At 48.4% G+C, this 22,578-nt stretch overlaps 1 protein-coding gene across 2 annotated transcripts in view; it reads left to right on the top strand.

Annotated features, from left to right (window-relative positions):
* Positions 1-10,299, top strand: part of PEAK1 (pseudopodium enriched atypical kinase 1) — a 324,301-nt gene extending 314,002 nt beyond the window's left edge. For both annotated transcript variants that reach the window (XM_018066252.1, XM_018066251.1), the window contains one exon: positions 3,471-10,299. In XM_018066252.1, coding sequence (XP_017921741.1) covers positions 3,471-4,631 — 1,161 coding nt within the window. In that variant the 3' untranslated portion in view covers positions 4,632-10,299. The remainder of the gene's footprint in view (positions 1-3,470) is intronic.

The raw sequence follows: 22,578 nt of genomic DNA, 5'->3' as shown, positions 1-22,578 counted from the left end.
TTTTGTTCAAAAAACTCTTCCTTGATCCATAACCACTTAATAAGATTCTTTTTGAGAGGCCTTATTGCTTGAATATTGACCTGTTAAGAGAAAATGTACACGCGTCATTTTGAAGCATGGTTGTCTCGGTTTATGCTCAGTGGTGTCATCGCTGGGTCATATGGTAGTTCTATTTTTAGTTTTTTAAAGGACTTACCTACTGTTCTCCACAGTGACTGTGTCAGTTTACATTCCCACCAACAGTGCAAGAGGGTTCTCTTTTCTTCACATCCTCTCTAGCATTTATTGTTTGTGTATTTTTAATCTACCCCAGTGTTCAGTGTAGGTAGGGTTGCAGCACTGTTTGCAATAGCCAGGGCACGGAAACAACCTAAGTGTCCAGTGACAGATGAGTGGATAAAGAAGATGTGCTGCATTTCTACAATGGGATATTACTCAGCCGTAAAAAGGAACCGAGTTGGGTCATCTGTAGAGATGTGGATGGACCTAGAGTCTGCCATACAGAGTGAAGAAATCAGAAAGAAAAAAACAAATATTATATATTAACACATATGTGTGGAATCTAGGAAAATGATATTGTTGTTTAGTCACTAAGTCATGTCCAACTCTTTTGTGACCCCATTTGCTGTAGCCCACCAGGTTCCTCTATCCATGGGATTTCCCAGACAAGAATACTGGAGTGGATTGCCATTTCTTTCTCCAGGGGATCTTCCTGACCCAGGGATGAAACCCACGTCTCCTGAATTGCAGGTGGATCCTTTACCACTGAGCCGCCTGGGAAACAATAGAAAAATGATACAGATGAAACTATTTCCAGGGCAGGAATAGATAACAGATATAGAAAACAGGCATGTGGTCACGGGTGGGAAAGGGACGGGGGGGCAAACTGGGAGTTAAGGTTGACATACAATATACATTCAGTCATGTTCGACTGTTTGCAACCCCATGGGCTGTAACCTGCCAGCGTCCTCTGTCCATGGAATTTTCCAGGAAAGAATACTGAATGGGTAGCCATTCCCTTCAGGGGATATTCCCAACCCAGGGATCGAACCTAGGGCTCCTGCATTGCAGGCAGTTTCTTTACTATCTGAGCCATGAGGGAAGTCCAATAATATACACTACTGTGTGTAAAATAAATAACCAGTGGAAAGCTGCTATAAAGTACAGGGAGCTCAGCTCAGTGCTCTAAGATGATCTAGAAGGGTGGGATAGAGGGACTGGGGGGAGGGAGGTCCAAAAGGGAGGGGACATATGTATATATACAGCTGATTCACTTCATTGTACAGCAAAAATTAATATACCATTGTAAAGCAGTTATACTTTAATTTTTTTTTTAATGAAATGAACCACCAGTGACTCAAATGGAGGAAAATAGGCAAAGGATATGAAGAAATAGGGATCTTCTCTCATAGCTCAGTTGGTAAAGAATCCGCCTGCAATGTAGGAGACCCCAGTTCAATTCCTAGGTTGGGAAGATCTGCTGATAGGCTACCCACTCCAGTATTCTTAGGCTTCCCTTGTGGCTCAGCTGATAAAGAATCCGCCTGCAATGCAGGAGACCTGGGTTCAATCCCTGGGTTGGGAAGATCCCCTGGAGAAGGGAAAGGCTACCCAATCCAGTGTTCTGGCCTGGAGAATTCCATGGACTGTATAGTCCATGGGGTCACAAAGAGTCAGACATGACTGAGTGACTTTCACTTCACTTCACTTCACTTCATGAAGAAACAGTTAATGGTAATGAAAGGGGGAAAATTACAGTGGACCCTTAAAGATGTGAAGAGGTGCTCAATAACTCATTAAAAATAGTATGTCCAAAGATACTTTTCTTCACTTATCAGATCAGCAGAGATAAAGCTTGTAAACATCATCGGCTGGCAAGAATGGGAAGAGAACAAGCACCCCACCACCACCACCCCACCCACCCCCACCCCCCTGCGCCACTGGCTGATGTATAAACTGACTCAAGTTGATAGAGGCAATTTGGTAACATTTATCAAACATCTAAATACAGATCCCTTTGACTCAGTACTTCCCCTTCTGGAAACTTATCCTACAGATATCCTCATACACAGCAATATGAGGATGTATAGGGCTTTTCACTGCAACATTGTCTGTAGCTGGAAAGGCCCTGAATGTCTGCCAGTAGAGAGGGGTAACTGAACTCTGTATATCCATGCACTGGAATATATGTCGCTATAAAAAAAAAACAATAGTATGCTACCTCTGGAACAGTTTCAAGACATGTTAAGTAATAAAACCTGGGTACAGATTGTTGTTCAAAAAGAAAAAAGAGAGAAAATGTAAAACTTAGACTTCTGCCATTGAAATGCCAGTTTTGCTCCAACTAGATGAGACCAACGATTCTCTCAAACTTTCTTCTTTACCCTGCCAGTGACCCATGAGTGCCTGAGTTGTGACCATCACAATGACACTCACTGAAAAGTTAGGAAGACTCATAGTTTACCTGGTCAATTCTATGTCAGTCTCCTGACCAGTGATATAAGGTATTCTGGCCTATGTTATAAGCTATTTATTGAGCTGCTGTGTAAGGCTTGGCTATAAAGCTCCACAGAAAGAAAGCATAAATGGAAAATGAATTTTTGTTTTTCAGTTTTCTAGATGAGGGGCAAGATAGAGTGGAAGGAGGAAGCTTTGGTGTTGGACAGACTTAGATTTGTAAACTAGTGGCCCTGCCTTTGTGTTTTTTGTTTTTGTTTTTTAAATTCTTAAGTCCTCAGCCTACTTGGGGCTTCCCAGATGGCTCAGCAATAAAGAATCTGCCTGCAATGCAGGAGACACAGGTTTGATCCCTGCGTTGGGAAGATCCCCTGGAGGAGGAAATGGCAACCCACTCCAGTATTCTTGCCTGGAGAATTCCACAGACAGAGGAGCCTGGCGGGCTACAGTCCATGGGGTCACAAAGAGTTGGATATGACTGAGCAACTGACCATGCACACACACACAGCCTATTTAAAGAGCTGGTGTAAGGACTAGAGGGCTCCCCTGTTGGCTCAGTGCTAAAGAGTCCACCTGCAATGTAGCAGCCGCAGGAGAGGCAAGTTTGATCCCTGGGTGGGGAAGATTCCCTGGAGGAGGGCATGGCAACCCGCTCCAGTATTCTTTCTTTCCTGGAGAATCCCATGAACAGAGGAGCCTGGCGGGCTACAGTCCATAGGGTCGCAAAGATTCGGACACAACTGAAGTGACTTAGCACACAAGCACTCGTAAGGACTAGAGATAATACACGTGATGGATTAAGCATGAAGACACTGTTTCTTGAAACTCAACACAGGGTCACCAAAACCCTTTCTGGAAAACTCAACTCTAATGCTGTATCTCCACTGCAACACTGTTGCTGTCGCTACTCCAGACTCCTACCAGTCACCTTCTAGTTAACCCCTCTTTACGAATCATGAGCCTTGTTATGATAGTGTGCATTTTAAATTGTGTTCTTTGCTTTCTTCCTTCAGATCTGTAAGAGCAAAGCTAAAGAATCACAGCAATATTATCACAGCTTGGCTATCCGGCAGAGTCTGGCTGTCCACTTTAACATCCAGCAGGACTGTGGTCACTTCCTTGCTGAAGTTCCTAAGCGCCTGCTTCCCTGGGAGGATCCCGATGCCCCCGAAGAGGAAGAGGATGACATGGAAGCAACAGAAGAGGTGAAAGGAGAAGCTGATGGGAAGGGCCCAGACCTGGGCTCCGAAGCAGAGTCGTCCCACAAAGAAAGCCAGGCAGTCGTCAGCAGGAAGCAGAGAAGCCACGTTGTGGTCATCACCAGAGAAGTTCCCTGTCTCACAGTGGCCGACTTTGTGCGAGACTCCCTGGCACAGCATGGGAAAAGCCCGGATGCGTACGAGAGGCAAGTGTGTCTGCTGCTTCTGCAGCTGTGCTCGGGCCTGGAGCACCTCAAACCCTACCATGTCACCCACTGCGATCTGCGTCTGGAGAACCTGCTGCTCGTCCACTACCAGCCTGGGGGGCCCACCCAGGGCCTGGGGCCTGCAGAGCCCAGCCCCATCCCGTCCTGTCCCACGAGGCTCATCGTCAGCAACTTCTCCCAGGCCAAGCAGAAGAGCCATTTGGTAGATCCTGAGATCCTCCGGGACCAGTCCCGCCTCGCCCCGGAGATCATCACGGCCACGCAATATAAAAAGTGCGACGAGTTCCAGACAGGCATCCTCATCTATGAAATGCTGCACCTGCCCAACCCCTTCGATGAGAACCCAGAGCTGAAGGAGAAGGAGTACACTCGGGCCGACCTGCCCCGCATCCCGCTCCGCTCCCCCTATTCCCGGGGCCTGCAGCAGCTGGCCAGCTGCCTCCTAAATCCCAACCCTTCTGAGCGGATCCTCATTTCAGATGCCAAAGGCATCCTCCAGTGTCTGCTCTGGGGCCCCCGGGAAGATCTCTTCCAGACTTTCACCGCCTCCCCCAGCCCCGCTCACAGGAACACCCTGCTCCAGAACTGGCTGGACATCAAGCGCACACTGCTCATGATCAAGTTTGCCGAGAAGTCCCTGGACCGGGAGGGTGGCATCAGCCTGGAGGACTGGCTTTGTGCTCAGTATCTGGCTTTTGCCACTCCGGACTCTCTCAGCTGTGTTGTGAAAATCCTGCAGCCCCGTTAATATGTCCCAGTCACTGGTCTTACTTCATGTGTCACCTTCTTCAAGTTGCCCACACACTTCCCCCTCCTGGTATTCATACAGAATTCAAGGAAAGAAGAGAGACAAGCCTTCCCTCCCCATCCAAGTCCAGTGAGACGCTGAGTCCATCTTAACATTAGGGAAAGTCAGCCGCACATATGTGCAGCTGCCATTCATGGGAACACCTTCTGCCCTAACTGTCCCCAAGTGCAGGAAATATGAAGATGCATCCTTGAAGTGACAGCTCCTCTGGTTTGAACTCCATGAGCTGGGTCAAGTTCCTCCGGAACTCTGAGTATCACCTGTCTTTTTAACATCATGTATTTATTCTCACTAGCAATAGACAGATTTAACCAGTACTTACCATCATCTACTAAACTTTCACAACAGACTTTTTTCCTTTAAAGGATCAATAATGGGCCCTCTTACCAGGCAGAACTGCCATCCTTAGCATCAGCCCAGTTTTGGTTCTGGGAATTACATCCTTTGTTCTAGCAGAGGGTAGAAGGACAAGAAGAGAGAATCCATCCTTAGGGTCATGCACCCATTTGGTTTCCATTATCAGTAAGTGTGTGCACTATGTGGAGGACGGCCCTAAGTCTCCCCTCGTGCTGCCACTGCCTGAATCTCCTTCACCTTGGTTCTGTCCCCACTTGCCAGTGAAGTTTGGGTGTATCAGCCTATGACAGAGCTGACCCAAGGTGGTGTCACCAGGGCCCCAGGAGGGCAGAGTGCAGACCTTACAGATAACTAGCAGGACACAAGGAGATGGTGTTCCCGCACGTGCCGTTCTCTAGGGGCCATCAGGGGAACAGAGTTTAAAGGACTGTTCTTTGATCACTGTCAGAGCTGTCAGCCTCGGCAGCCAGGGCTACCAGTACCCAGATCACAGTTTTCCCCTGAGCCATAATTGGCCAGCCTCCTTCTATCAGCAGCCAGTGTTAACTAGTCTACCAAATGCTGTAGACAACAGCTCTGCATGGAAATGGCTGTCCTTTGAGCTGTAACAACTCCCTCAAGGGCACGGTGTGGCTGGCTGTTAGGATGGCCAGAAGGCAGAGGAAGGGGAGAAGGCCACTGACGAGACCGCCGACCTCCGCCTCGCAATGCCCACGTTGTCTAGAGAGACTGCCTCCCAGCTGCCCAGGCACATTGCTCCCGGTGACTCAGAAACACCGCTGAGGGCAGCTCATGGGGAGTTTGGATTGCTGAGGTGGGTGGCCGAGAGCACCCTGCCTGGGGTCTGTGCTCCCCTCCTGCGGATACATGTGCAATTTTTGTATGTATTTTTTTTTAGCTGTATATACAGTGTTTATGTTGCAACTTCACCTGAAGCAATATCCACAGAATATCCCCTTCTTCCCTTGGCACATATTTGCGCTGAGACGAGTGTCCCTTCCACCCACAGTGTGTGTATGTGTGTGTGTGTGTGTGTGTGTGTGTGTGTGTGTGTTATTCAAAACTGTGAGTATCTGTTCTGTTTACTTCAACTTTGAAATCCCAAGAGTCACTCAGACAGTGTGAGTGTGTGTACACGTGTATACCCATGTGTGTGCACATGCCTGCTGGAAGTAGAGGCCAGGCTTCTGGGGGAGCAACCTGTGGCAAGATTGATAGACACATCCTCTGCCTGGTGGGCAAGATGGCCCTGGGCCCCGCATCAGCCGATGCAGAGCTTGTTAAAGCCAAGCCTGATTGTGCAGTATTATTTAGATAGCACGTTAGTGGCCTTTTGGTAATTTCTAAACTTTTAACATTATTAACCACCTTTCATGTGATTCACCTATATCAAAGAGGATCAAGAAAGGAGAAGAATGTATTTTATTGTGCTCTTCTTTGCTTCATTTTCTTCTTTTTTGAGAGAATGGGAGTCATGAGGCCCATCTGGAGGATGCCCTGTCCTCCCGGCCAGCAGGTCAGGACTTCCAGGGAGGAGAGCTGGTTGGCCCACACAGAGTCCTGTCTCCTCTGGCCAGAGACAAGGCTCTGCCCCTGGGAACGGCCACAGGATGGCGCGCCGCTGCAGGCCAGCAGCCCGCTCTCTCGGTGTCCTGCAACCTGGCCCCACTTTGCCTAGCAGGCTTTAGTAGGTTGCCCTTAGCTAACCCATGTGCACATAACCCCCTGCCCAGTTATACACTGAAGTGGCAGCGCAGAGACCACTACCCTGTCAACCAGCACGCCCCCTCAGCAGCCTGCTCTCCATGGTTTGCACATTGAGACGCTTTCTCAATGTCACTCTCATGCTGCCTAGCCCGTGTGAATTTGAATGTGGACTATTTAATGCAGTTTCATATTTAATGAAGAATGTTTCCTGCTCCCTTTATTTGTTTTCTAGGTATCCTTCACCACCACCACCCTCCTTTTTTCTCCTGTTTCTGTTTTGGCTTGGATCCAGTCTTCTTCGTTTTAACTCGATAGTATTATGAGCACGGACACCCTCCACTACCATTATCTCATAGCACTGGCAAACCGAGCACCTTTTCACATTAGGTGTGTTTAGTACTGTTTTCATAGTCGGACTTGTTAAGGGCAAAAGATGAATGCCAGCTAGTCAGGAAGGGACTCGGGCTGCTCTGAGATCGGTGGCTGGATTAACAGTTCTCTGAGTGAGGGCCAAAGGACGTAAGGTGGGGAAGGACGAAAGTGTTACAGGTGAGAACAGAATAGGCAAGATAACCCTATTTCTAGGCAAGAGGTATTGTCAGACGGTCCTCCAAATATTTTTCCAAAATGATGAAGTTCAGTCTCATATTAACACAAATATTTTGCATTTCCATTTTAATTGTAGCAGAACCTTTGAATTCATTCATCAACTGCGAAGAAATCCTGCCCTCAGACATACATATTTATACATATAATATATATATATATATGAGTTTTGGATTGTGACTAGTATAGCACTTTAAGTTTTCTCAAGTAACATCAAGTTATTGTCTTCAATACGGATTGGATTTTTTCTCTTCTTTTGAAGTCTGTACTATAGATTCTTCCATGTATATTGAGAATTTGAACAATTAAGCCGCTATTGGAACTTTTCCTTAAGCCACACGAGCAAGAATAATCTCTCGTACACTTTTAGGTAAACGGGACAATGGCTGGAGTAGCCAAGACCAAGACTGAATGTACAGCAGAGTGCCTTGTTAGCGTGCTAACCTCGTCTGGGAGGGAAGAAATTAGATGTTCCACAGAAAGGAGAGGGGCTGTGAAAGGGCTCCCTTGCTCGCCTGAGAGCCCTTGGTGCACTAGCATGATGCCAAGGAGCTAATTCATCCAGAATAACAGCAAGATGGTGGAAAGAGCAGTTGCAACCCATGGCATCAGCAACAAAAGAATGGTGAAGGACGTCCACCAACCCATAGGCTAAGTCAGAATTGGAAGCCAGGAGTATGGCAGTGGGTTTTAAGTTTTGCCCTCAGAAGATAAACCCGCTGAGATATACAGGGGAGCACAGCACTCACATTCCCTAATCTACTGATGTTGAGGGCCCAAAAGTAAAATCTGTTGGTTAGAATTTTAAGGGTCTGAGTAGCCTTTCACTGTCACTGGGGCCAGTTGTGCTTCCAAACTCAGTCCAAGTTTGTGAACTTAGAAAACTAAACCAAGAGATCTGAGCCTCTGGAAATATTAATGATAATCCTGGGAATTAGACTACCTAAAATTGTATTTTAAAGTGTCTAGCATTATAAAATATCCATGAAAGATCTTTGGGGCCTACTAAACAGTAGGACATAGAAGGATTGCACTCCACTTCTCACATTCGAATTAAGAATACTTTGGTGCTAGGAAATTACCTGACTTAGTTTTGCTGATAGGAGTTTTTTTTAGATGTTACCAGCAGCAATCTGAAAAAAATATGGGTTAGTTCCAGAAACTGGGATGGGCTTAGGATACTGCGCTGTATTCCAAGTGATTCTAGATGTATAAATAAGGTATGAACATACTTGGGATGGGCAGGGAGTAACTTGACTTCCTGGGCTAACTCTGACATGTTTTTTTAATTCCCCTTACTAGTTGACAAGGAGTAAAAATTCTGGTTCAGCCTAATGACTGAACAGGATGGCTGCCCGTGGAAGCAGGTGGTTAGTTTTACCTCACTGAAGCCCATATTCTCAAAGGCCCAAAGTGCTGCGCCAAGACAAATCCAAGTGCCGCTCTTGCTCAGTTGTGCGCCGCAGCCTGTGCTGACGGCAGCACCAAACGTGGGGGTTCCACGGACCAAAACCGATGCCATTAGGGAAGCCACGAGTGGTGCCACGCAAGATTCTAGACAGAGATTATACCAAAGAAACCAAGCCTCTTTGTCCTGATGTTTTTTAGATGATGAGGCTGAGTTATGACGGACGCCATGGGAAGAGAATTCACATGCATTCCCACATCCAGGTATTCCGCTGATCAAGTAAACCATCCTCAAAAAAAGCACCTATTTTTTTAAAAACAAGTCCATTTTGTGTATTGGGGGTGGGGGGAGATGATGCTAATGAAAACCTTGGGAAGATTATAAATTTCCCAGCGTTTCAGGAGAAGGAACTATCCCCTCTCCCATTGACATGATTGTGACAATCACCCAAACTTCAGCTTGGGAACATCATATCCCTGTAATACTGAAAGCTGAGGGGTTTTTTTTTTTTGGTTTGCTTTTTTTTTTTTTTCAAGAGATGTGGTAGTTTCAATAGGTTTGTTTAAAAAAAAAACTCTTGGGAAATTTCTTTTAAAAAATCTAGTATTTTTTATAAACCGAGGTGTTCACCACTCATCACCACCATTTTAATATTTATAAGTGCCCAGAAAGTGCAAGGTGCTATACAGCTGTTACACACCCTCTCTCCGCAGCTGTTTGAAATTAGAGTAGGTTTTTGCGTCAGCCAATGCAGAAGCTTTTCCCCTTTTCCCCGGGCGGGCTGCAGGGACTTGCATCCGGGGCATCCCGTCAGGTGTTTCCCACGCCGCAGCATTTATTCCAGCTTCTCACTTTTCCCCATCCGTTTGCCTCCACTTTTATTTTTTAAATCAAGAAAGTTTCAGGGAATCAAAAGAGGTCGGACATTTTTTAACCTAGCAGAAGTACAGAGTCATATATTTTGCTACAAATATTATATTATGGAAAATCCACTTTGCCCGTGTAGTGTGTGGAAAGTGTGTGTGTCTGCGCTCCCGATAACTTGAATGTTGAACCAGCCCTATGGCTTCAGGGTAGCATTTTTGAAAGATAAAACACACTGCTTCAGGAAATTTGCTCCGAATAACTACTTGGTTATCCCTTCCCTTAGCAGTTTTAAAAGGTGTTACATGCGAACACACCGGGATGGGATTTTTCTGTTGATAACGCCGGGCATTTTGGTATGAGATGAGGGCAGAAGCAAGGTGTTGTCCTTTCAGTGGTTTGAATCATGGCAGTCCTCATTCCGCTCTCTCTTTCATTCCCCACTGGCTCTGCCCATGCTCGCTTTTTGAAAATCTTGTTTCTTTTGTTCTTTCCTGGAGCTTCACCTCTCTACTTAACATATTTTAGAGTTGTAGAAACCTACCAACGAAAGGTCCCCTCTGTCACCAGGTGGCGCCGCCCTTTGGTTTGCTGTGGTACTTTGCTGTGTTCTCTGTGGCATCATGTTACTGTGTAAATAAATTCATTTTCATATCCAGTAAAAGCAGACAAGCTCTTGTCCTTTCAGCTTCTCTCCACACTGACGTGCCGCGGACACGGTTACATCTTAACTCGCAGGAGGTATGCCTTCTCAGATGCTCCTCCCTTCTGACCTGGACTTGTTTTCAATTCGTTCCCTCCCTGAACTGAGAAAACCAGCCATAGAAGGGCAAGTGAAGGCCTTCAGCGTTCCCCCAGAGCTCAGAGGGCTGCAGGTTTGCTGTGTGAGATCGCCCCCTAGTGACCAGTCACCATATAGAGGTCCTGGTAGTCGCCCAGTGGTGTCCGACTCTTCGGGACCTCATGGGCTGCAGCAGCCCAGGCCTCTCTCTGTCCCTCACCATCTCCCGAAGTTTGCCCAAGTTCATGTCTATTGCATCGGTAATGCCATCCAGCTATCTCATCCTCTGACGCCCTGGGTTTGTTTAAAAGGTCCTGGGTTTATTTAAACGGTTTGGTTAGCTGGCTGAGGCTGAGCCTCTCAGTGGTCATCTCAGAGCTCTGCAGACAAAATGAGCAGAGCAGGACCGTGTACAGCGTCACCTGCTGCAGAATTCACATCCTTTGCCTGTTCTAAAGGTACACGGTCACACACTGGGTCCTCACAAAGGCAGACAAGCTAATGAGCAGATGCTTCCATAGACAGAGGAGGCCTCCTGGCTCAGGCAGGACGAGTCCACAGTGGGCAGAGGCAGTGACAGCTGCCACGTCATTGGAGTAGAATGGATGAAAGTGCAAACATGTAGACTCTGAATTTAGACCAGATTTTAGAGCTCTTAACCCTTTACCGTGGACACTGTTTCCAGCCCAGTGTTTCTGCTTCTCTCCACCAGCAAGCATTCTAGAACTTTTAGACATAATATTTAAGGGATATTCCAGAAAAGTGATTTTCAGACTCAAGTTATATATTGCTGAGGAGGAAAAACTGTACTGATGTGGGCCTCAGAGCTCCCTATGTTGCCTGGGCCTGGGAGGAAGGGTCAAGAGGACAAAGCTGAGAGACAACTCCCTGGGACATAGGCTCAGCTTCTGGACAGGAGCTCAGGGAACTTACCTTCCTTGTTGTGAACCGACTTCTGGAGGGAGAGAACCAAAGAAAGAGACAGTTGGAGCTGAGAGGTCTCAACATTATAGAGAGGCAACACAGTACGCTTGGGTGGCTGTCCAGTGCTCTGCTGGAGAGTGGCCAACTGGGGCCCCTGAAAGATACGGGCTTGGATGGTGAGGGTTCAGGGTTGCCCAAGTCAGGCTCCAAAGCGGGTGGAGCAAGGCCACAAATGGGATCCCTCTGACTTTTGGTATGACTGGAGAGAGATCCTGTTACCCCTTCAGCACCTTGCCCAGCATGGGATCCATTCCTAAGAATTCTGTCAGTGGGCCCTTAGGAAGACCACTCTTCCCTTTGATTCTGGATTGTCCAGAGGTGATGGACCACTGACATTTGAGTGGGGCCTTTGGCTTCTCTGGTGGCTCAGATGGTAAAGAATCTGCCTGCAATGCAGGAGACCCAGTCTCAATCACCTAGGTCGGGAAGATCCCCTGGAGGAGAGCATGGCAACCCACTCCACTGTTCTTGCATGGAGAATCCCATGGACAGAGGAGCCTGGTGGGCTACAGTCCATGGGGTCACAAAGAATCAGATACAAATGAGTGACTAACACTTTAACTTTTCTTTGGCTTCCACATGCCTGGGAGCTGACTTCTTTCAACCCAGGTCACAAAGAATCTTGAGTTCTTTCCTACCTGGGATTTACTGGTACGAGAAGCTCTCTGGGTGCCTGGCACAGGGTGTGCACTCTGTGAGCTCTCTGCTCTTCTCCAAGACTCAGCAAATTATGCATCCTTGTAAGAGAGCCCATGCTCTACAAGGGAAGGGACTTCATTAGTGCCTCAGGAGCCAAGGGCTGCAGTTGGCAGCTCACAGCTGAAACTTAAAAACTGGATTGCATACAGGGCGGAGGGGTAGGGATCTTGGTTGCCAAGATCCAGTTCTCTCAAATATGCAAACCTCTGAGTGGAAACAGGCTGCCTGGACACAACTCCTGACCTCCTGGAGATGTTAGGTAACTCTCTCTCCATGCACACATATCCCAACTAACTGCTCGCTTACCGTCTGAAGGTACAAGGAAGCAACCGAAAGGCTGAGCATTACTGGTCACCAGTCCCAGCTGGAGAATCTAAGCAGGGCTCCTGGGTCCTGGAGAATGTGCTTGGTGAGGGGAACCTAGGGTCCCAGGAATAGAGGGGCACCGAATCTCTGTCAGGGGGCTGCAGAGCTCTTGCTCCCTGGAGCAATCACCTCACACTTGGGCTGGAGTCCTGGAACCAGGGGTCGGAAGTTGGGCAGAGTGAAAACCTGCAAGCCTGTGGCTCGCCATCTGTTCCTCCTCTCCCCACAAGTGCCTCTTCTCCCTGCAGCGCACTCCACCGCACACCCAGGGGCACACCCGAAACCACCCCAGTCCCGCTGCCCTGGCCTTCCCTGCCCAAGCCACTCACCCTCCCTGATGTCGAGGACAGAGCCCACTGTGTGTCGAGCTCTGCAGGCCTCCCTGCTCAGGCTTGGAGCAGCCCAGCTTCCCCCACTGACTCTTCTTTCTCCTCAAACTCCTGACCCTGCGCCTTTCCCACGCACTCTGGGCAACTGGCCTGGGTGCTGTTCAGAGAGCCCTGGACTAGTGCCAGTGGGAGCAAGCTTCATTCCACCGCCATCCAAGGAGATGGCGCCATTTTGCCCATTTCAGGATTTGAACACAGATCTGTGAGCCTTGTCAGTGCTTTTTCCTAGGAGTTCCAAAGAGATCAAGAAAGAGTTTCTTGGGATTGAACTAGCTTAGTTTATCCTCACAACATCTCTATGAAGTAGGTGCTAGAATTATCCCATTTTACCCACGAGAAGACAAGCCAGAGGTTTTATTTGCCCCTAATCCCTAGTGAGGGAACTAGGATTTGTCCTTAAGACAGTCTGGCTCTTCCTCGCAGCTCTCAGAACTCATGGCCTTCCTCCCTGACCCCTTCAACCCCTCAGAATCGTCAGTGGCCTCCTGGTGCCCAGAGAAGACAACCCAACTGCAGAGCCCAAGTCCCGCCCCCTGGCCATGCGTTTTGCTAAGCAGACCTCCACACACCCTGCTAGGGCTGGTCTCTCTGCTGCTCAAACACACTGGAGATTTCCCTGCCCACACTGTGCCTGTCCTTACCTCCCCATTCTCCGGGCCCCCATTCAGCCAAGAAGCTTCTGGGGTGGCTCCCACTGGAAGTGTTCTCTCATCCGTCTGAAATCGCCAGCCTGCGGTCCGACCCGGCGCGCAGCCTGGTGTGCACGTCCCGCTCCTCACTCCGCCTGCTCCTCTCATCGGCCTAGCAGCAGGAGGAGCAAGAACAGCACTGCGCCTGCGGCTCCTGCCTGCAGGTCCTGGGCCAGGTCTCCCCACTCCTAATCCTCACTCCAGCCCTCTGACCCCCACTGCACATGAAGAAATCTTAAATCAGAGTGGGTGAGAAATTTCTTCAAGCCTGCACAGCTGGATGCCAACAGCCAACTCATTGGAAGAGACCCTGATGCTGGGAAAGGAGAAGAGGGCAGCAGAGGATGAGATGGTTGGATAGCATCACTGATTCAATGAACATGAACTTGAGCAAACTCCAGGAGATGGTGAGGGATAGGGAGGCCTGCTGTGCTGCAGTCCATGGCGTCACAAAGAGTTAGACATGACAGCAACCGAACAACAAGCGCAGCCAGTAAGTATGAGGGCTGACATTCGAACCCAGCCCGGCTGCCTCGGAAGTCAGTTCTCTTCCCACCACATCACAAGTCCTAGCCTGTTTCTGTGCCAAGGGAAAGCTCTGAGTCCTACAGTCATTCATGCCAACGGTGACAGACTGGGGCAGCCTAGGAAGCCTTCCTGAAACAAGCAAAGTGGGGAATGGTGGCGGGGGGGGGGAGAAGCAAGTCCAGAGGGGCGCGCCAGGCTGAGCAGTCAGATCCCAGTTCCTTCCAGAAGGGGCTGGCCAAGAAGGGGTGTCACCTGAGGAGGAGGCACTGGCCGCCTTCTGAGGCCTCCCACTCAAGAGGGCGCAGAGCAGCCTCACCTCCCCTCACCCCGCTCCACAGGGGGAGAGGGGCAAAACCTGCCAAATCAACACAGCCCAGCTCCACCCAGCCAGCAGTTGCTACTATGCGGCCCTCCTAGGATGGCTTCGGGGATGAAAAAGGTAACTGGGCGACCACCACTCACCATAGAGGTAACATAGAGGCAGTTTGGCAACTTTCTCCTCCTTTTTCTTCTTTTTCGTGTGTGTGGGTGGGGGGTGTGGGGGTGGAGGGAATCTACTTTCCATTCACCCACCCTCTCCATTCCCTCCCTATCATGTTATCTAGATTGTAAAGTGCTCAACCCTTTGCCAGATCTTTGTGCAAATACACACAAACCATACACATACACCTGTACAATACTCTGCAAACTGCTTTTCTGACATAAGACTGACCCAATAGACATCACAGTCATAGCACTTCTCAAAAGGCAGCTTCTCTCACTAAAAATGATAGCATTATATAACATTGTTGTTGTTTAATTGCTAAGTCGTGTCCAACTCTAAGACCCCATGGACTGTAGCCTACCAGGCTCCTCTTTCCATGGAATTTTCCAGGCAAGAATTCTGGAGTGGGTTGCCATTTCCTTCTGCACGGAATCTTCTCAATGCAGGGATCAAACCTGCATCTCCTGCACTGGTAGACATTGGCAGGCAGATTCTTACTGCTGAGCCACCAGGGAAACCAATTATATAACATACATATATGTAAATATATTATTTTTATCATTATTTCCACTTCTCTGGACATCTAGCCACATACTTGTAGGGATGGTTAAACAGTGAAACATGAGAAATTACAAAGCTCTCTCAAGAACTATAATAGAAGTTGCATAGATACAGAGTTGAACCCCCAGGCTGGGTAGAAGAACCATGTTATCTTCTCAAATATTTCATTGAATTTTAAATCTCAATGGGTTATTGTTGGTTTTTTTCTTTTTGACCTTTACAGAATGGTTCTGAGTCACTTGGAAGAACAAATATGTGAAAGAAACCCACAAATTGTTGAAACTGAGAAGCTATTTAAGTATATGAAAAAGCTATCATCAACAAAACAGTGTAATAGAGATACAAGAAAAAACAGGTCAGTATAACAGAATAGGTAACTTAAAAACAAAGCTTATTATCTATAAAAAATGTAATATAGGATAAGTTAGACATTACTATATGGGAGGGAAAGAAAGTCTTATCCAATAAGATGTCAATCAGTTAGCTCTTTGGAAAATAATTAATCTGCACACTGTAAACCCAAAGAAACCCAAGCAGATCAAAGAGCTACATGGCACAAAGGAAAGGAAAAATGAAAAGAAATCCTAGGAACTAGAAAGAAAGCTAAGTCAATACCTGTTTTATCTCTTGTTGATAGGGGACTTTCTAACTTAAAAAGCAATAGAAGGCATCTGAAAGGGAAAGATCAATAGGTTTGACTACATAAAGATGATAACCCTTCATCCACTGAAAACATTAGAAACAAAACTGAAAGGTAAATAACCAGGCAGAAAAACCATTTCAACAAATATAATGGACATGGGGTTAAAATCCTGTTACAAAGGGCTCATGCAACGATTAAGAACATAAAATGCCAATGGAGAGATGATAACAGACAAGTCAGAGAAGAATCAGAAGAATACAAATGCTTAACCTTTCTAGAAATAAGAGAAAAGAAAAACTAAGAACGTAAAAACCCTTTTAATAGCATTTTCTGATTATAAATGTGATGTACATTTACAGTAGAAAATCTGGAGGATAAAATTGACCCACTGGGTCACCATCCAGAAGAGACCAGTCCTGACGTTTGCTGTGTATCCTGCAAGTGTTGCTTCCTCTGCCTTTTTATTTTTAGTTTGAATCCTATTGTTGGCTTCCCAATTTCTGCCTATCAGGTTAACAAAGCTCTTTTTAAAGCTTGTACTCAGTGCTGATGACAGTGTACGAAGTTCAGACAACGTAGGTGCAACTGATTTTGAGGGGAAGGGACTTAGCTCATCCTGTCCTTTTCCTGAGGCCACAGCTGAGCAGGGGTGTTGGGCCAGTTGTGACCCCAGGAGCCATGTAGAGACTGCAGATCTCCAAGACCAGAGCACCAGAGTCTCCAGGGGGCTTTTCAAAAGGACAGACTCTGGGGCCCCACCCAAGTCTGACGGCAGAGGCCTCCCTCTCCCCAGGGTCCCGCGGTTATTTGGAGCTTGCCACGGGCCTCTCTGCCCTGAGTCTGGCTGCCTGGGCTTGAATCCACACTTCACCTCTAGTTAACTATGGTCCTCAGGCCCACTCAGAGCCTTGGTTTCAATGGAGAGTGCCAGCTTGCAGGGTCATTGTGAGGATTAAGTCTATCAGAGGTGTTTAGCCCACTGCCTGGCAATAGCATGTGCTCATACTATTTTATTAGCTCAAAAGAGCAAACTCCAACTATTTGCTTTCTGTTTTTATTACTCAGGACCTATCAAGGGATTTTTGCTGAACAAAGGCAATGTGAATTCAAATCTCTGCCTCATGAGAGTCAGAAAACTGTTCACAGCTTTCAAACGGCAGTTTCTCCAGCTTTCCAAATATCTCCTGGCTGTTTCAGAAAGCCCTGCTGACTGTCCTTTCTCTGCACCTCCTGCCTGTCCAAGGCAACACAGCACACTGGAGGCAGAAAGCATCCCTCTGCCCTGACAAGGGGCTCAGCCCAGATCCTGCCAGCCGTGCCTGTCCCATCCTTGCTTCTCCACAGAGCCGCATCAGGGCTGTCATTCCGGCTCCCCTTACGACCGACAACTGGGCCTTGGCATAATAAATGCTCCGGTCGAATGTACTTTATTTTGGGAAAAGTCATTAAACCACTTTTGTGGAAACATTTAATTGAATTAGATTGTTTTCTGATTGTAATAAATGTTAATTAATTGAGTGGGCCGGGTGTCCTTGGATCAGGCTGGCTTCTCTTGGTTTAATTAGGAGGAGAGTGCAAACTTACTTCTTTTTGTCATAAGCCTGAGGTTTAAATTTATCTTTTGTGCTAATAAAGTAATCAGGCAGGTACAAGGAACAGATTATTTTTTATATCTGAAATTTAATAGCCTGCTTCACTCACAAGCCTCTGCTTGGCATCATCGGGGCATGACCTAGTTCCCTTGTCTTGGCTTAATGAGGTTTATCCATTTCTTTGGGGAAAAGAAAGAAATATTAACTTCTGCGAAAGTCCTTTTGTTTCCCAATAATACCAGTCACCTGGTTCCAAGGGGACAAAGTTGCTAACAGGAGAGGCAGGTGATCTGTAAGGCACTAAGAACCAGCCCACCCCCCAAATTTTTGTTCACCCCTAGAGTAGGCAGGCAGACCTGGGAAGTTCCAGAAACTCAGAACAGCTCAGAGATCCAAGCAGCTTCTTCATTATAGTGGAGAAGGAAATGGCAACCCACTCCAGTATTCTTGCCTGGAGAATCCCATGGACGGAGGAGCTTGGTGGGCTACAGTCCACGGGTCGCAAAGTCGGACACAGCTGAGCAACTTCACTTTCCTCATTATAGAGATCCTAAGACTGCAACCCAGAGAGGGAAGGAGCATGCCCAAGGCCACACAGCATGGCCCTGGTATAGTAACGTCCATAGACCAGAGAATCCTTAATAACAAATTCAGTTTGGGTCAACTAAAACTGACACAAGCCAGACCCTGGGTTAGCAGTGAGGGTAGATAGGCCCAAGGAGTTTGCACAATAGTAAAATATAAACTGGCATAGAGGTCACACAGCATTGAAGGTAGTATTAAACACTAGGCACACTGTCTCAGACTTGGGGAGGAAGGGCAGTCTGGAAGCCTCCAGAAGGTGTGTTAGCATTAGGTTTTGAAGGATAAATAGAAGTACGCCGGGTAGACAAAGTATGGTAAGAACATTCCAGACAAGGGAGTGTCTGCACACCGAGAGCCCCAGGAAGCTTTCAGAGGCTCAGATTTGAGCTGGAGAAAACCCTTCTTTCTGTCTGCTGCAGTAGAGAAGGGTTCAGAGGGGGAGTCTATGGGCGGGGAGAACCAGGTGAGGGAGGTTGGGAGATCCTCAGCTCAACTCATTGCCATGAAAATGGAAGAGCAGGGCTAGATCATGAAATATTTAAGAAGCAGAGTCAATGTCTCCTGGCTTGGTCAGGTGTCCTGAGGAAACCCTGGGAGGGAGCAGATGAGGAGGATGGAGGGGTGACACCTGCCCTTTCGGACAAACTCCCTGGCTACTGAACAGTTGTGCTTCCTCCGAATGGGTCTGTAAGATGGCAACAACAGCAGCCGCTTACAGCTAGCAGCTTCCTTTAGCCAGATACCGTTACTTGTGCTTTGCCTACATAATGCATTTCCTCTTCAGTGTAACCCTGCCAGGTGGATCCTGTTCTTACCCTCATTTTTCCAGTGAGAAAGGAGAGGAGCCGTGACTCGCCCAAGGTCACTGAACTCCATAAGTGGGAGAGCGAGTGGCAGCTCCCCACACTGAGCCCAACCTACCCTGGGTAGGTGTGCTCCACATTCAAATGGGGCCTTACTGACTTTCTATCCCAAAGTATCCCTAATAGATGACCAGAGTCTAGGTTTTCCTTTAAGGAGGCAAAAGACCTTACCAGCACCAAACATCATTCCCCAGGGGCACCAGGGCTAACCCGGGCATCTTGCCCACTCCCTCATTCGTGCCCAGGCTCTTCTTGCTGGAGAGAGGAGGTGAGCAGGGCTGGGCTTCCCTCTCTCTTGAAGGCCCCCAGTATAGCAAGAAGGGCCTGGGTTCAAACACGCTTTGCTCCGTGTAACCCTGGACAAGTCGCTCTTCCTCCCCAAGCCTCAGTGACCCCATGTCTGCCCCTGCCCCCAGGGTTGCATGGGGTCTCTGGGGTCCCAGCACACAGTGTGACTGCAGCCACCCCGGCCTTGCTCTTGGCTCCCTTCAGGCTGAGGGGGTCTGAGGACATAGAGCCACCTTCCAAATGGTGTCCTCACAGGTGCAGCCTCAGACCAAAAACCGGACCCCAGGCCTGCCACCCAGGAATCAAGTCCACTGCCAGCGGACCCTCTGTTTTCAGTAACCTTCAGCAACCCTTCAGTAGTCGGTTGGCCAGGAACCCCAGCAGCACACACCTTCCCTCTTCACTCACCACCCTGACTCTGCCTGTCAGGATTCCGCTCACCCTTCCAGGCCTCAGTCTGCCTGCCTCCTTTCCAACTCCACGGGGCCTCTCCCTACCTGCTCTATGCTCCTTCTGGCCCGCCTGCCACTGGGTACTTGTCTGATGCTAGCAAGCTCCCAGGGTGGACCCAGGGCTCTAAATCACCCCCAGGGCCTGCCAGAGTCATTCCTGCAGGAGGGACAGCTCAGGGCTGTGGATGGATGGAGACAGGATAGAATTTGGCAAATTCCCCTACCCACCCTCCCCATCACATGTATACACATGTGCATACACGTATGCTGTCACACATATACACACATGTGTGCACACATGTACACTGTCTGGCCCACACTCCCATTTTGTAGTCACACTGGCCTTCCCTCTAGCTCTGTCCCCTCTGCCTGGGGCCTCTCCCCACTCCCTCCTGCTCCTCACTGGGCTGCCCCAGATGCTTCTCTGGGCCCTGGTAAGTAATCCTACTCCACGTTTCTCACTGGGACACCCCTTGACTTTGGGGCAAGGCCAGGCCCTCGGCAAGGTGCCACTGCACACCACTGTGGCCCTGTCCCTAGGAAAACACAAGGAACATGGCTTGGGAGCTAGTCATTGACAGGCTCCAGGAAACTCCCCCCAAATCCAAGGAGAAAGCCAACCGAGATCCTTCCCAGTGCGGCCAGGAAAGGGGGCCGTGAAACTGAGATTAGGACGGTTTCCCCTCCTGCTTCCTGCTTCCTGCTTCCTAGAAAACAAAGCAGCAGAGCCAACTGGGTCCCGACTGATGGGTTTCGTGCCACCCCCCTCCCCCCCTGCAGGACAGACCAGCTGTTAGCACCAGATTAATAACCACGATTAAAAGCAAAATGTCCTTCCCATGGCCCGCTGTCCTCCCACACCTGTGAGTCCGGAGGCTGAGCTCTAAGCCCCGGGAATGGAAGATTTGTAATGAAATCAGACAGGCCTCTTCACTGCTGATGGTATCAGGGCCCAGGGGAGATGCAGACTTATTTCCTAATCTCCCGTGGAGCATCTGTCAGCCCCGCCACACAGCAATGTCATTCCCGCGCCCAGCAAGGACCTTGCACGGGGCTGGCTGTCCGCCACCTGCCAGGCCACCTCCCCAGCCTCTCCTCCAGCCCCTTCTCTTTGCCTGGGCTCTGGCTGAATGGACATTCACACACACGCGCATGCGCACACACATGCACACACACAGCCTGGTTCATTCATAAAGTGTCTGCTCTGTCCCTTTTGCATTGACAGAAGAAAGAGAAAAATGAGAACATCTCTATAGCAGTGTTGTGTGCGCACGTGCTAAGTCGCTTCAGTCATGTCCGACCCTTTCATAGCCCGCCAGGCTCTTGGAATGTCCATGGGATTTCCCAGGCCAGAATACTGGAGTGGGTTGCCATGCCCTTCTCCAGGGGATCTTCCTGACCCAGCGGTTGGACTTGCATCTGTTACATCTCCTGCATTGGCAGGTGGGTTCTTTACCACTTGGGCCACCTGGGAAGCCGCTATAGCAGTGTTAGAAAACAGTAAAGGTACTGTTGACAAATGAGTCATTCTGCAGGCTTTCTAGAAGCTGAGAAGTAGATGAGAACAAGCAAAATGAGAAGCCCACTGGTGCAGCACAGCCCATGACCTACCCAGACTGGGGACCAGTTTTCCCACCAGCGAGCTTCTGGCAGGGCTGAGCAGAGGGGCAGAAGGAGGCCTTGGGAGCTGGATGCTCAGGCTTCACCAGTTAGGACTGCATGCTGAGTCAGTGAGGGGTGTGCGAGGCTCACACAAGACAGAGAGGACAGGGCCCCACAATTACCACAGACGAAAGCAAGGGGGATCTTGGTAGCAGTGGCAGCTCCCGCCATGCCAGAAACTTCTCTACTGCTATTGGCTATTACAGCCTAGTCCCTTGTGGACACCTGAGGCCCTGCTGGCAGAAGCTGTAGGACTGGGTGGGTGGGGAGCAGGGAGACTGGCCTGGACTCCTCTGGAACAGGCCACAGAGACCTGTCCCGCCCCTGCCCCAACCTCGTGGTGTGGGCAGAACTCCATGAGACCCAGGATGTCAGGCACAAGCAATCCTGTGGCTGCTGCCCCCACATGGCCATTTGCTCCCAGTCTCTGCACTTGGAAGGGAACAGTTCCTGCCCATACCTCCCCAGCAAGACTCAAATAAGGCCAGGAAACCTGTGTCCTACACCCTCCTTTTGATATTCATAGTAGGTCTTAGGCATCCAAGGTTCTGAGAGGTCTTATAGTCACTTTTATTCTATTTTACATTCAGCACAGTTGCTATGTGCAGTCTCGTGAATTTTGACAAAAGATCACACCCACATAACCCACAGTCTTATCATTTGTACAACACTGAACACTTTCATCACCCCAGGAAGTCCACTCACTCCCCTGGCCCGTCACCTCTACCCCCACCCCAAGGGCAGCTGATCTATAATAATAGATTAGTTTTGCCTGTTCTGAAGATGCGTGTTTATGGATTCTTACACAATATGTGCTCCTTCGTGTCTGGTTTCTTTCACTCCATGTATTATCTGTAATATTCACCTACGTTACTGCATGTGTCTGAGGTTCATCACTTTTAATGGTTGAGGACTATTCCATGGTAAGATACAGATTTATTACAATGTGTTTATCTATTTTCCTGTTGGTAAATATTTAGAGTTTTCTGATTTTTGCTTGAACAAAGCTGCTATGAATACTTCTCTGTACTAGACTCTGTACTCTGTACTAGACTCTGTGTGAACACGTTTCACCTTTTTCTTGGATGGTTTTACCTGGAAGTGGAATTTTGAGGTGCATGCAAACCTCTAAACTGCTTTACAGAGTACCAGCTTACACTTCCCCTGAAATGTATAGGAGTTTCTGGGGCTCTATGTCCTCTATATCCTCACTGTTATTTGGTGTTATTTCGTCAGTAACTTTAAAAAAATATTTCAACTCATCATTTATCACACTTACTGAACCACTGAACTTTTTTCTCGTGATCCCTTTTAATATCCCATGGAGGCAGTGTGCAGTAGAATACTTGGAGAGGAAAGATCTAGACTTTCAGTTATAA

Source organism: Capra hircus, chromosome 21 (genome assembly GCF_001704415.2).
Source record: "Capra hircus breed San Clemente chromosome 21, ASM170441v1, whole genome shotgun sequence".
NCBI lineage: Eukaryota > Metazoa > Chordata > Mammalia > Artiodactyla > Bovidae > Capra > Capra hircus.
This window is presented reverse-complemented; position numbering and strand designations above follow the sequence as displayed.